The sequence below is a fragment of the Bos grunniens genome, chromosome 1, assembly GCF_055505025.1.
Source record: "Bos grunniens cultivar Pamir isolate PY7600 chromosome 1, Bosgru_T2T1.0, whole genome shotgun sequence".
Lineage (NCBI taxonomy): Eukaryota > Metazoa > Chordata > Mammalia > Artiodactyla > Bovidae > Bos > Bos grunniens.
In genome coordinates this window covers 11477501-11492167 of record NC_141165.1, presented here as the reverse complement: position 1 = coordinate 11492167, position 14667 = coordinate 11477501, and the positions used below count along the sequence as shown (strand labels likewise).

At 53.1% G+C, this 14667-nt stretch overlaps 1 protein-coding gene across 15 annotated transcripts in view; it reads left to right on the top strand.

Moving 5' to 3' along the window:
- PCNT (pericentrin) overlaps positions 1–14667 on the top strand; it is a 105136-nt gene that overhangs the window by 44247 nt on the left and 46222 nt on the right. For 6 of the 15 annotated variants that reach the window (XM_086315703.1, XM_086416865.1, XM_086315623.1 and 3 more), the window contains 13 exons: positions 1147–1298; positions 2464–2624; positions 2712–2950; positions 4577–4739; positions 4932–5144; positions 6402–6434; positions 7800–8029; positions 8410–8526; positions 8642–8662; positions 9571–9777; positions 11675–11845; positions 12100–12252; positions 13579–13671. In XM_086315703.1, the coding sequence (XP_086171829.1) occupies positions 1147–1298; positions 2464–2624; positions 2712–2950; positions 4577–4739; positions 4932–5144; positions 6402–6434; positions 7800–8029; positions 8410–8526; positions 8642–8662; positions 9571–9777; positions 11675–11845; positions 12100–12252; positions 13579–13671 (1953 nt within the window). Of the gene's footprint in view, positions 1–1146; positions 1299–2463; positions 2625–2711; positions 2951–4576; positions 4740–4931; positions 5145–6401; positions 6435–7799; positions 8030–8409; positions 8527–8641; positions 8663–9570; positions 9778–11674; positions 11846–12099; positions 12253–12869; positions 13010–13578; positions 13672–14667 lie in introns of those variants that run through there. The other 9 variants (XM_086315785.1, XM_086315529.1, XM_086416956.1 and 6 more) reach the window with 4 other exon arrangements.

Below are 14667 nucleotides of genomic sequence, written 5' to 3'. Positions count from 1 at the left end.
TTCTGGACCAAGAAACCGCTCTGCTTTTCCCTTTCAAAAGATTGCTGTTAATTAAGAAAAACTGGACATCTCAAGTTAAGGAACTTTGTGCTTGTCTATGTGTGGGAAGATGCAGAGTGCGGGCTCACCGAAGCCAGTCCTGTGATCTGCACCTCATCTCCCGGAGCCACTGCCGGTGCTTTACCATCCTGAGTCCCTTCAGGGCTCACTGTTAGGGCAGCTGTGGCTGGGTGGCTGCAACATGCTTTGTTCACTGACATGGCAGCGAGATTTTCCATTGGCAAGTGTGGTAAATGCATTTTGACTTGTGATGTTCACAGTTTACCGTGGGTTTGTTGTTGTGGTTTAGTCGCTAAGCTGTGTCTGACTCTGCAGCCCCATGGACTGTAGCCCACCAAGCTTCTCTGTCCGTGGAATTTCCCAGGCAAGAACGCTGGAGTGGGTTGCCATTTCCTCCCCCAGGGGATCTTCCTGATGCAGGAGTCAAACCTGTGTCTTGTGCATTTTAAGGCAGGTTCTTCACCACTGAGCCACCAGGGGTGTAACCCCATCGTAAGTGGAGGAGGAGCTGATGGAAATGCTGAGGAGGAAGGGGACCAGCAGAGAGAAGGTCTGCTGTCCGTGGGCTCAGTGCCTGCACCTGGCCGCAGCCACAGCTGCAGCGCCGCAGGCTGCCCGCCTCCCGCATGCTGGCACCGGGCCGCGCTGGCCTCAGGCTGTGCAGGCGCACGTGCCACATGCAGCAGCGCAGCTCCCTTCAGTGTCTGTTTTGTCCATTTGGTCATTGTTTGCCATCTTAAAACTTGCCATTCTTTGTCCATTTATTCCATTTTCTTTATTTTTCCTGTGACCCACGTGTCCTAGTCCATCCTGACCAGGGACATGGTTATAAGAGCTGCACTTATTCCTAAGTTCCCTCCATGTGCAGTATTGAAACTGTTTACTATTTGTTTTGTCTTCTTCAGTTAATTGGTTTCAAAATCACACCCTCTTTGTCCTCAGACCTGCGTTTTGTGTACCTGATGGGCCCCATGCTGGCATCCCCTCAACCCACAGAGCTGCTCTTAGATGAAGAAAGTTCCTTACAGAAACTTATTTTTAACTAAATTGTTCTAACTGAGGCTTTTGACAATTTTTCTTCAACAGCTGAAAGACCAGATTTTATCCTTAAATCGAGAGGTAGAGGAGCGCCATTCCGAACTGGAGAAACTTCAGGAGAGGCGGGAACGGGAGAACCAGGAGGGCACCGCTCTCATAGCGATGCTCAAGTCCGACGTCGACCTGTCCCATGGCGAGAGGTCAGTGGCCGCCCCTGCCTCATGGCTGGAGTGCATGTTGGTTGGCATCTACAGATGGGATCCTGTGCCTCATGGTTCTCCCGTCCAGGGAGGTCTTAAACCGCAAGATAGGCGCTGAGTTGTCACCTGCATACCCTCACCTCGCTTTGCCAGCCCTTCACGTGTTGCCAGTTTACAGGATGTGATGCTGCACTGTAGGCACTGATGGCCCCATCCCACCCGACGCCAGGCAGTCTTGGATCTGCTTCTCGTGTGTGTCTGGAGTGGGCCAGGGGCCGCTCAGTTACGTTTGTCTCTGTCTGTCGGGCCACTGCCTCAGCATTGCCCAGGAGATGCAGCTTTCAGGCTGGCCTCTCTGTGCCTCTTTGTGTGTCCCTCAGCCTGACCCTGCTGGTATCTTATGGTCCTGCTGCTCTGGGGTCCCTGCCGCCCCCAGACCCTCCTCCTCAGGGCTGCGGTGCTGCCGTGCACACAGCCCTGAGGGTCAGAGGAGAGCAGGTGGGGCGGCGGGGCTGCTGTGCCGGTGCGCCTCACATGGGCTTGATCTCTCGTTCATCTATCGTTTCATCGTCTCCGTGAGGACCTTGCCCGCTGTTTGCAGCTGACTTGTGGTTGGGTGAGGGGGCTGCAGGTGGGATGTTACAGGTCTGGGTAGTCAGCTTCCTGTGAAGCTGTGAGTCGTGAACAGGTTGGGGAACAATCCCTGATGTCTCGGGGCCCCTGAGGCCACACCCTAGGCAGGGTCCCCATGCCCCTGACAGTCCGGGGGCTGTAGCTCAGAGACCGGATTCCACCCTAAGAGAACCAGACACCCTGAACTCCGTGGTTCTTATGGCCCCAGTGAAAGCTGGGGAGCCTGCCTTCCCACGCTTATGGGTCATGGGTTAGGGCTGACTTCTAACTTCTGAACAGGTGTCTCCTGAGAGCCAGCAGGACTGCGCCACAGTGATGGGCTGGGCTTACACAGTCACGTTGGGGGCAGAATGGGGAGCGGCTGAGAGGGAGGTTCTGGGAGAAGCCCCTGTGCTACTTGGGGCACCTACCCAGAGCTGGCAAGCTGGACGTGGCCTCCAGAAGAGTGCCTTGATCACAATCACGCTGCTTGCGTGTGGGTCAGGCGGGACTGGTCTCGGCTGACGCTACCCTGTGCCCCCCACCTCCCCAGGAGAGCTCTCCAGGATACCCTGAGGCGGCTGCTGGGTCTGTTTGGGGAGACGCTCCAGACTGCCATTGCCTTGAAGAGCCGCATTGGTGAGCGTGTGGGGCTTTGCCTGGAGGACAGGAGCCCGCCCACCACACAGCCGGGGGGCCAGAGCCCCCCTACAGGTGAGCCTTGACAGCCCTGCACCGAGGCCCCAGCCCAGCTCCCTGTGGGTGTCTTGCAGCACAGCCCTTGTATGTATTCGCTTGCAGACCCTGCGCTGGACGACATGTGGGCGGGGCTCGATGTGGCCTCCCTGGAGCCAGACGGCACGGTGGCGGAGTGTGCAGAGACATCATCGGTGGCTGAGATCAGCAGTCACGTGTGTGAGAGCTTCTTCCTGAGCCCAGAGCGCACGCTGGACTGTGAGCAGCCTGTCAGGAGGGTCTTCCAGAGCCTGGGCCTGGCGGTGGATGGCCTCCTGGAGATGGTCCTGGACTCGGCCAGGCAGGTAAGAAGACACGGGCTTCAGCTCCCCCTGCAGAGAAGGGTGCTAGGCGGAGTGAGGGATGGCAGAGCTGTCCGACCCCAGGGGCCTGCACCGACCCCAGGGGCCTGCAGGCGCTGTGCTGTCAGCATTCTGTTCTCCAGCAGATGTGCAGGTGGGTGTCGTCCTGACCCTGTTACTGGCAGCCACATTCAACCACGTGCTTTCCTCAAACAGAAGTCTTCTCTGAGCCAAAATCCTTGAGGAAGTAGGCTTGCTATGAATGAAAAGACAACCTTGGTGCACTTAGTTTAGACCCTGTGTGTTCAGCCTCTTGCTGTACCTCACATGCTAGTTTAATTCCAAATGGGATAAAATTTTGTTTCAAGATTATTACTGAACATTGGGATGTTTTTGTTAACCTTTTAGAATGTTTCAGACAATTAACAAAACATGGAAAACAATAGAGACCCTTTTCCCAAAGTTGCCCTGTTAAAAAACAAGCAATTTCAAGTGAAATGTCACTGTTGACATCTCAGGAACATGGACATGTGGATGCAGGCAGAACAGCAGTGTCAACCTCGGATGTGTCTTCTCTGGCTTTGTCCCGTCTTCTCTAAGAAACCAGACAGAGTGGGGCAGCGTCTGGTGATAAGTAGCCAGGTGCTTTTGACTATCCCCATGTGCGAGCATCTCCCGGGAGGGCAACCGGTGTGCAGTTCTGACCTGGCCCATGGCCCTACATCCAAGCATGCGGGCAGTCTGTGGGGGCCTTGCTTGCACCTCAGAAATCTTGCCCCCTCACTGTCTGCTCTGCAGAGGGCACATAGGCATATCAGGGGAAGCAGCGTGGGCTTGGGGAGGTGGGTGGGCCGTGGGGAGGTGGGAGCTGGCAGGGGGCAGTGACTGGAGGGGAGGATGGACCCCTGATGAGGTTGGGGTCAGTGGGGCTGCCCAAGGGCCATCGGCTGCAGGAAGGGGCAGAGGTGGCTGAGCACTTGGACATGGGCCCTCAGCAGGGCATGAGAACTGGCAGCTTTGGGGGCTGTTTTCAAGGAAAAGCTGACAGGTTTCCTTAGAGGCTGGGTCTGGAAGGGTCGGAGTTGGTGATATACAGGAGGAGACTGGGCAGCCCAGGCCAGGTGCTGAGCTCTCTGCAAGGACAGCTGCGGGTAGGCGTTTTGATTTAGATCCTCAGCCTGGATATGCCCACCAGGGTAGCTTGGGAGGAAAGGGAGGCTGGGGTCCCAGCAGGCAGGGTGTTGTGGGCGAGGGCCTCCATGGTGGCCATGCTGGGAGGAGGGGATGTCACAGGCCATGCAGATGTGTCAGGTCCCCTGCTTACTGTGGTGACGGCCCGGGAGCCTTCCTGTCCTCCACCTGTGGTTACCAGGTGGCCCGTCCCTGCTTGTGTGCCAGGCTCCCTGTCCATGTTCCATGCAGCACCCTTGGGGCTGACGGTCACAAACGGTGTGTTCGTGCAGCGTTGTCTGTGTTTGCATGTGTGGAACTTTCGTCTATTGAAAACTTGTTGCTTCGTTAGTAACTGACATAATATCGGGCATCAGAATCGTTGTTCCTCATGTGATGTTTACCATTTCACCAAAATCCTACACGAGGAGAGCTTCTACTTTCCAATGTGTTTCACAGCTGGAGGAAGCGCGTCAGATCCATTCTCGTTTTGAGAAGGAATTCAGCTGTAAGAATGAGGAGACAGCACAGGTGGTGAGGAAGCACCAGGAGCTGCTGGAGCAGCTGGAGGCAGAGAGCAAGGCCAAGGCCCAGCTGGCACTGGAGCTGCACAAAGCAGAGGGTGAGCGCGGCCCTGAGGGTGTTAGCAGCAGAGCCCCAGGAGGAAAGAGGCTGGGCTGAGAGGCTCCAGTGCCCTTCCTAGAGGTGTGGGGAGGGGAGCACCTCAGGGCAGGTGGCCCTGTAGGTCCCTGTGCGAACGGGGCACTCAGCCTGCCTGCCCCCATCCCCACCCCCACCCCCGCGTGGTTTGCAGGCATCATCGAGGGCTTCAAGGAGGAGAAAGCCGGCCTGCAGGAGGCGCTGGGCCAGAAGGAGGCAAGCGAGCGGGGCCTGGTGGGCGAACTGGAGGGCCTGAGGCAGCAGCTGCAGCGGGCGGTGCGGCGGCAGGCAGAGCTGCGGGAGGAGAACGCTGCGCTGTGCAGCCAGACGGAGGCCCTGGCTGCGGATGCCCGAGAGAGGGAGGCTGGTGAGGAGGCGGGCACAGCCCGGAGCAGGGGGCTTTTCATGCTGCGTGAGGGTGGGGGGCTGCTCTCGGAGGAAGGGCTGCCAACCGACTCTGGGGCCAGGTCACCTGGCCAGGAGGTCGCCCGCCTGTGTGCAATCGTGCATCCACGTCCTCGGAGCTGAAAGTGCTTATTTGGGATCAGAGGATTGAAGTTTGGAGCACACAGATTCGGGTCTTGAGAGGGAATAGTGACAGGCGAGGCTTTAAGGGTGAGGAAGGCGGTTTGCCTGCAGAGCCTGTTCAGTGGGGCTGGGGGCAGGAGCCAGTCTGGGCTGATCCCTGACCCTGAGCACTGAGGCTGTCATGGGGGAAAGGCGCGAGTCCTTGCTGAGTCCTGGGATCTCTGCATTTGCCCCAGTCTGAAGTCCACTGCCTCCTTGGTGGGGACGTGTGTGAAGCCCACTCCTGGAGACCCCAGCTCCATGTTGGAGCCCCCGACTTGGAGAGTCCTGTTTATTTCACATTTCACAAGATAAACGGCTACCTAAAAATTTCATTTAAAGTTACCTGGTTGTTCAGTGGCTAAGACCCTGCGCTCCCAATGCAGGGGGCCCAGGTTCGATCTCTGGTCAGGGAACTAGATCCCACATGCCACAACTAAGACCTGATGCAGTCAAGTAAATAAACGTTAACAAATAAAATTACCAGAAAAGTGACTAACGTTAACCTTAGGTAGGAAGACATACAGTTTGCAGTGTTTTGTGGTCGCCTTCAGGGAGATGCCATCTATCCTGTGTATTTGTCTTTGTTGTCTTTAAAAGTCAGCACCGAAGCCCCTGGGAGCTGGGACCTGCTGCCACATGGGGGCTGGCAGTGGCCTTAGTCCATCCAGAGGCCGGGCGCTGCAGACGTTACCTCCCCCCCGCCCCACGGTCCTGGAGCACTGGGACGGTCACCTTCTGGTGACACGCTTTCTCTCTGGGTCCACGTGCAAGTGGGGCAGGAGCTCTGTGGGGCCCCTTTCATAATAAAGGCTCTCACCCGTCATGACGCTTCACCCTCGGGACCTCATCACCCTAAACGCCAGCCTGTGAATTCTGGGGCCCGAAATGACATTCTGACCAGAGCAGTGGTGTCTTGAAGCACATGTTTCAGAGGTTTGTCCGAGGCTGTGGCATCTCCTGCCACAGTCCCCTTCCCTTACTTCTGAGTTTCATATCCTAAGTCACCAGCCTTCCTCTTTGCAGCTCTGAAGGTGCTGTATGTTTTTGTTTATAGGCATTCCTGTTTCTGTAGCACATGAGGATTCAGGTTTGTAGAAGCAAATGAGTGATTTCTGTGTGATCGGCTCTATGTTTGCATCAGGTTTTGCCAAGTTTTTACTAAAGAGTAAAAATACTTAAGAGCTTTTGTGGCAGACCGCTACATAAAAGGGAGCTTAGATCTTCAGTGTTCTTACAGAGACGTGGTCAGGCGTCTCAGGGCCCCCAGTGCAGTCCCTGAGCTGTAGGAGCCCTGTCTCCATCCGTGTCCTGGGCTGGGGGCCCTGTGTGGCCTGTGGCCCTGGAGTCGGCCGTTGGCTTGGCTGTAACGGCTCTATGGACACCTGCCCTCTGCCCTACTTGCATGAAGGTCGAGTGGCCCCATCAAGGTCGAGTGGCCCTGGCACAGGCAGGTCCTCTCTGGGTGGCTGGCCAGGCAACGCTGACCGTCGCTGCATCTCCCCAGCTGTGAATGGCATTATTCTAACTGCATGTTCATCCCGTTTGCCATCATTGCTACATCGTTAACATAAAAACTTACTGAGAATGCTGTGTCAGTGGGGATGACAGTTTGTCACAAAAGACTGACATTTATATAAACCAAAATAGCTAACTTCTGAATGCTGGTGAACTGTAGATGCAGATTTAGGGATTTAACAGTTTCTGGTTGGTACCAGCACCTTGGGGTCCATCTGAGGGAGACCCCATTTGAAAAGCTGCTCATTAACCTGCCCGTTCCCTTGGCCCGTGGCCTTGCCACCCGTCAACGTTAGGTCAGCTGTAACTTTGCTGATGGCTCAGCCTTTTCCTCAGGACACGTCACCCTGGTACGTGGGCTGCCTGTAAGTTCAGCGGGTCAGTGGGAACCTTCCAGCTGGGCTGATATTCTCTCGGGTGGAGGTCTTAAGTCACATTTTATATTTCCATGTTGGAGAGTATATGTGAAGGCATAATTCCTAGAAAATTACCTGATAACATCATTTGGGGACACCCAAGATGTATTTTCTCCTCAGGCTTTAGAATTTTTTATTTTAGCCAATTTTTTATTTGAAATACATAATCCCCAGCCCCTCTTCTCATGCGCATGGAAGTTCTCATTTTATTTCCAGTGGGTTCTGGCTGAACTGTGGCTTGTTCGGCAGGTTGTGGGCTCAGGGTCTGACAGGTCAAGGCGGCTGAAGCAGCTGTCATCCTCCGCCAGGTCACGGCCCATGGTGGGGAGGGGACTGGGGGAGCCCTCTGCCCCCTGCTCTGGCCCGGCAGGGAGGGGGTGGGAGGAGCCCCCTGCTCTGGCCAGGTGGGGTGGGTCTCAGGCTGCCAGGGCAGGTGTGTGCTCGTCTCTGCCGTGCTAGCATCCTGTGTCTGCTGGACGTGCACCCTGAGCGGCTCCCTGCCCTCTGTTCTGCATCTTCAGCTCTGCGGAGGGAAGTGGAGTCACTCACCCAGGAGCAGTCGGAGGCCAGGAGGCAGGCGGATAAGGACCGTGCGTCCCTGCTCTCCCAGATGCGGTTTCTGGAGGCCGAGCTGGAGGAGCAGCTGTCTCATCAGCAGGCATGTGCCCGGCAGGCCGAGGAGCTTGCCGCCCTGAGGCAGCAGATTGACTCCCTGGACCAGCACCTGCGCCGCCAGCGCCAGTTCATGGACGTAAGTCTTGAGCGATAACGTTTGCATCGCCAGAGGTCATCTTCACGGCGTGAGCTTCCTTCCAGGTTGTTAAGCCACGTCTGTGCCAACGTCGGGGTGGACTTGAGCTCAGCTGATGTGTGTCTTGGGTGTTGCCCTGGTCCGGGGTGGTGTCCAGTGGCCCCATGTGTCTGCTCTTTCTCTCTGCCCACGTCTCAGAAGCCACCCTGGGTCCCCCCTGGAAGCTGCACCCCTTCTCGTGGCTCCGTTGTACGAGGTGCCTGAGAAGAGGGGCCCTTCGCCCAGTCCCCTGTCCTCCCCTCCTGCTTCAGAGGGTGGTGGTGTCACTATGGGCAGTGGAGACGCTGGGATACATGTGAATAGGCCGCCCCTCGTGACAGGAGCAGGCAGTGGAGCGGGAGCGGGAGCGGGAGGACTTCCAGCAGGAGATCCAGAGGCTGGAGGAGCAGCTCCGCCAGGCGGCCCGGCCGCGGTCCCCCGGCCTCCGTAACAGCCACGTAAGTGAGCCTACCCTCGCCCCTGCCGGCCCAGCCTGGGGGAGCTGTTCTCTACGATGCTTGTAAGCTTTATCATTAATGACATTTTTGCCTTCCATGTACATGAAAACGACAGCGGGCACAGCTGGATAAGGAGGTACAGGTGCTCCGAGCTTGTCTGTGTCTGTCCATCTGTCCGCACCCTTGGTGCTGCTGCTCCTCACCTGACTGCTGCATGACCAGACGGGGGGGGGTTGGTGCACAGGGCTGTCTCTGGCTTGCTTTTCTTACTTCATTTTGTTTGGTCCAGATTTGTCTGCTTTTTCCTGTCCAAGGTCACTGTGGTGGTTTGTTCTTTCTAAAAATTAAACTTATTTTGAGATAATTATGGATTCACTTGCTGTTGTAAGAAATAAGACCCAGTTCCCCTGTGATGATATCCTGCAGAAGTCCCACTGAGGTGCAGACTTGCAGACAGGAGACAGTGCCCACCCCTTGCACCCACTAATCCACACTCTGTCCGTATTTTGTCATCTCCATGCTGTCGTGCAGTCAGAGCATTGTTGTTTAGCTATAAAGTTGTGTCCAGTTCTTTGCAACACCAGGGACTGTAGCCCACCAGGCTTCTCTGTCTGTGGTATTCTCCAGGCAAGAATACTGGAGTGGGTTGCCATTCCCTTCTCCAGGGGGTCTTCCTGACCCAGGGATCGAACCTACGTCTCCTGCATTAGCAGGCAAATTCTTTACCGCTGAGCCACCTGGGAAGTTGGAGCATAGGTGTAGCCTTTGCGCTCCGCCCGCACTTGACACAGATACTTGATGTATCTGTGCTTGGTTCTTTTCCTGCTGCTCAGTGGCTTTCCATTCCTTACTATCAAAATTCATTTTATTTTACTAACAAATTCTGTGCTGTTATTCTTGTCTTTTTATGGAGAATTCTGTCATGTTCTTTCGCTTCACTGTGCAGCCAGGTCAGTTTTCTCACAGTTGTGTTGTACTTTTTAACTTGGAAGGTGGGGCATTTTTTAAAAACTATTGTTTCTGAAGTATTTTTTGTGGTTTTAGGTTGAATTGTTAGAAGAAAAATTGAGAGAAAAATCAGATGGACTTAATGAATTGATTCTAAAGAAAGAATTGGTAGACAGACAAGTACTAATTCAGGGAGAGGAGATCAGGCGTCTGGAGGAGACGAATGCCAGCACCACGAGAAAACTGCTGCAGCTCCAAGAAGAGCTGGAGACACAGCGGAGAGCCGTGCGGGCCCTGCAGCAGGTGAGCACGGCGAGGGCTGCCGCTGGCGGAGGTGCCTGCGGGCCCTAGCTGCTGGGCTGGGCTTCCTCTGCCCCTGGCCTCGACCCTCTGCTGTATGTTCCCTGTGCTGTGGACACAGTTGCCAAGCGTGTGGGGCCCCTCGGCCCCAGTGACCCCAGCTGGGTGTCCTGCCCTGCAGCTCGGCTCTGACACTGTCCACCCGGAGGTGGCGCCAGACCTCACAGCTTGGGGCTCAGCCCCACGGCCGCACCCCCGCCCCCAGACGTCCACCTCAGGGTCAGCCTGTATGAATCTGAGGGGCCCGGGACCCCCTCTTGGGGTTCAGATCTGCTAGAGCAGCTCACGGAACTCCAGCACTTCACTTGCTAACCTCCAGGTTACTGTAAAAGGATCCAGGTCGGGAGCCGCCGGGTGGAGGCTCTGCGGAGGCCAGGTGTTCGGGAGAGCGCTGCTTGGTGGAGGCCTCATGGCACAGCCTGTGAGACGGGGTCAACCTTCAGCCCATCTCCCCTCCCGGAGGTCAGGATGACACCGGCAGCTCTGACCTTCAGTCATGTGGTCGACTGCCCTGGCAACCAGTCCCCAACCGTCGGTGACCCGGAGGCTTCCCCAGAGTCACCTCAGTGACACAGACCGGGTGTGGCCGGAGGGGCTGCTGACAAACGTCAGGGCGCAGCCACGGCTCTCGTGGCTCAGGAGGCCCCACTGCTTACTATCAGTCACGGTGTCGCGTTTAGAGTGGTCGCAGTTTGTACCGATTTTTATTAGCACTCCTTTGTCTCTCAGGTACTCTGAGTTTATTCTTAGTAATTAATTACAAGCAGGTTCAAGATTTCAGGTTTAGAAAGCTTGTTGTATTACACACATAGAGCCTAGTTATAATTATTTTAGTTTTTCAGTTATGAATTTGTCAGTCCCCAGTGAAAATACCTCCAGTGACAGTTCTTCACGTTGTAATTTGAAATTTTGTGTCTATGATGTACCAGGGCTTGTGTCTGAGGGTGTAAGATGAGTGTGAGCAGGTCTGTTTTTGGGGGTGGGTGGAGCGGGCAGGAGGGCCTCCTGGTCAGCGTTGACTTCCTCTGTGCATTTGGTTCGTGGAATCAAGCTTTCTTGTATTTTGTGTCATTGGAAGTTTCACAGAAAGTCTCTGAGACTCGGTGAGAAGTTTTATTTTGGAATCATTGTTTTGGCTCTGAGAAAACACTGCCTCCAGGAAGAGAGTTCATTTTTGAAAACACCACTGGGAACCATTAGAGGAAGCGCAGACCCCTCTTGAGGACATGCAGTGTGAAGGGACCTCTGGCTCAGGCCCCTCAGCCCCAGTCACCAGCCTGCTCGCTCTACCTGCTGGGGGCAGTTCTACCCCTGACTCCAGCAGACAGCTGCTGAGCTTAGTAGGGACCATGGGTGTAGAAAACGCCTTTATTTCTTCTATGGAGTTGAACCACATGAACTTTGAATGCATGTTTCTTCCCCACTTAATATTTTACGCATGTTAAATGTTCCTTGGAAACTTATTAACGGGCTGTTCACCTTCATTGTACAGAGGTGTTGTCAGCCATTGCCCTGTTCTTTGGCAAGTTGTTTCTGATTTTTTGGAAAAAAATGCTAACAGCTTAGACATTCTTTTTGTGCCGTGCTGAATAGTTACTGGGATGACCTCCTTCCAGGGGAATCTTGGGGGTGTGGTGGCTCCCTTTGGGCTGTGCCCTCCACCAGGCAGGTGTGGCTCTGGAGCGTGGCTGGGTCTGTGTGTTGTGACTGCACGTGCAGGTGTGCGTAGGTGTGCCTCAGGAGGGCTGAGCGTGATCTGCACTGCAACAGCAAACAACAGTTTTGAGACCCCCAGTTTCCTGAGGCACTTGCCTAAAATGAACCTTTTTTACTTAAATAGGACAAAGAGGCATTACAGGAGCAGCAGATGAGTAACCTGCTTCAGGTGTCCGCGCTGCAGTCCAGACTGGACGAGGGCAAGTGCCCGGTGCCCCCCGAGGGCGGTCGTCCCGACCGTGCCGAAGCCCAGCTGGAGGCGATGCAGGGGGCTCTCAGGCAACGTGAGGCTGAGGTGCGCGGGGACTACACAGGGCACTCCCTCGCCGTGTGTGTCTGCCGGGGCCTCCCTGCTGTGTGCAGGATGTCCACGTGGCACGGTTTGTGGGCTTGTCACAACTATATTCGCTTTGTAGTTTAACACTTGTGTGGATTGTGGGATAATAATTTTTTCTGGCATGTGCTTTAAATGTTTTAAGTGATTTTAATAATTATTAAGGTCAATTAGAATATTAGATAACTTTTAATGCTTACCTCCTTTAATGCAAGGTTTCGGACATAAAAGAACAATTAGAAAATCTTAAAGATGACTTAGTAAATAAAAATGAAGAAATACTGCATCTGAACTGGAAATTAGGCCTGCAGGACAACAGCACCGCTGCCAGCATCAAAGAGCTTCAGGAGGAGAACGCCCATCTGAAAGTAAGTGAGGAAGACCCCCTGCCTCCATCCATTCGGTCGTGGAATTGCTGTGGCCCCGGAGGGACCGGCAGTTGTGGGGAGTCAGGCCCCCGGGCCCCCCCCAAACACACGGCACCTCCTTACTGAAGCCAGAGGGACTTCGTGCTGTCAGGGCTCTGCCACAGGGTGGCCCCGGCAGCTCTAACGTGTGTGTGGAGGTGGGGAGAAGCTTTTGGGACATCTTAGTGGGAATCGGAGTCACCTTGACCAGTGAAGGTCATCTGCTTCCCCTCCCCCACCAGACTCTGCTTTTTGTTTGCACCTTCAAAGTCCAGTCTTGTGAAGGATTCTTATTGGAGTAAAATTGCAGGGGAGGCACCTCCCTGGTTGCGGAAACTGAGGAGGAAATGTCATGACTTAGGACCCTGTCCCTACTTCGGGCTGCATTCGAGCAGAGGTGTTTTCAGGACAAAGTTGCTTCCTTCCAGCATTGCAAAAAATCTGTTATGTCTTCTCTTTTATCTGAATGTAATTGTGCTCTTGAAGCAAACAGCCAAAACCACCTCTCTGTAGCGTGGATGACAACCACAGTTGTAAAGAGAACATCACCTTCATAGACGGCCTTGACGTGGGTGGAATTTAGACTCCTGCATTGCCTGTGGTTGCAGCCTGGATAAGGGTGAACTCACTTCGTGAAAGGAAGTTGACGGGTCATGTCGTTTATGCCTGTTCCTCTTGAAGGTTGCAACTGTAATCTTTAGTGACAGCGGAGTTTTAGGTCAGTCCTTGACACTGGCTGTCCTTTGGGCGGGAATTCTTCCTTGATGAATAGATGATGGCACATGAGAGCACACGTGGCCGTTCTTTGGTGATTGCTTTGAAACGAGTTACGTGGAAAAATGCAGTAACATTTTGGTTTTTGAAAGCTAAACTAATAAGTTACTTTAGACAGAAAGCACTTAAATAGGAGAACATTTTCGAATTGAGTGTTACTGTGACTAGCATGCACATTTAGTAGCTCAGTTGTATTCAATTCTTTGCAACCCCGTGGACTATAACTTGCCAGGCTCCTGTGTCCGTGGGATTTTTCAGGCTAGAACACTAGACTGGGTTGCCATTTCCTCCTCCAGGGGATCTTCCTGACCAGGGATCGAACCCATGTCTCCTGCATTGCCCGTGGATTCTTTACCTCCTGAGCCACTGGGGAAGTCCTGAGTATTATTAATACTATTTAAAACTGCAGGTTTATTTAATTAGGGTATTTCGTGTCTTTGAGATCTGGGGACCCTTTCCCATGGTAACACTTTCTTGGCATTATTACCACTGTAATTGTTATTATTTCCACAGACCCTTCTGCAAAATAAAGAAAGCGAGATGATGCATGTGCGTGAGTCGGCCGAAGCGCAGCTGGCCAGGACAGGAAGTGGTGCTCTCAGTGAGGTGGGCCTTGCCTGATGCTGCACTTTGGCATCACGTCCTCAGTAGTTTGTGAGGTGTCTAGGGATCAACAGAGGCCTCTGTGTCCTTACACAAAGGATGTAGTGTTTTTTTTTTTTAATGATTCATGTTGGAGGAAGGTGTGAAGATGTAATGTTGGAGGAGGCTGTAAGGGCTGTAGAGTATAAAGGAGTTCTGTTTGTAGCTCTTAATGGCCACAACATTGCAGTGACAGGCTGTTGGGATCTGTGTTAGTACCTTATCTATTCGGCAAAAGTTTTTAATATCCTTTTGTGTTACTTCAAGGAATACCTTTAAAGCCAGCGACTAATTTTTAAAGGCGATTCTATCAGTTACTTGTCCTTAGTGCTAGAATTGGTCATGTGAGTATAATTTTACATACTGATAATATCATAAATACTAAAAAGTTTACGTGATAAGGAAAATATTTTAGTCCCATTAAGAATAGACAATCACAGATATTTTCTTTTGGGATTTTTGTTTGTTTCTTTCTTGTTGTTCAGTCACTAAGTTGTGTCTGATTCTTTGCGACCCCATGGACTGCAGCACGCCAAGCTTTCGTGTCCTTCACTATCTCCCAGAATTTGTTCAAACTCATGTCCATTGAGTTGGTGATGCCATCCAACCATCTCATCCTCTATCACCCCCTTCTCCTTCTGCCCTCAGTCTTTCCCAGCATCAGAGTCTTTTCCGGTGAATCAACTCTTCACATCAGATGGTCAAAGTATCGGGAGCTTCAACTTAAACATCAGTCCTTCCAATGAATATTAAGGGTTGATTTCCTTTAGGATTGACTGGTTTGATCTTATATATAAATCTGTACATCATTTGTTTTCTGTGATTATATTTCTCATTTTTTGTGTCAATAGTATCTTACTTTGATATAATAACCCCAAATTCCACTTGTAGATTAGACTTCTGATTCTTTGAAAGACCACATTTTGTTACATTTTCTGTCCTTACTTTGTGTCAGTGAAG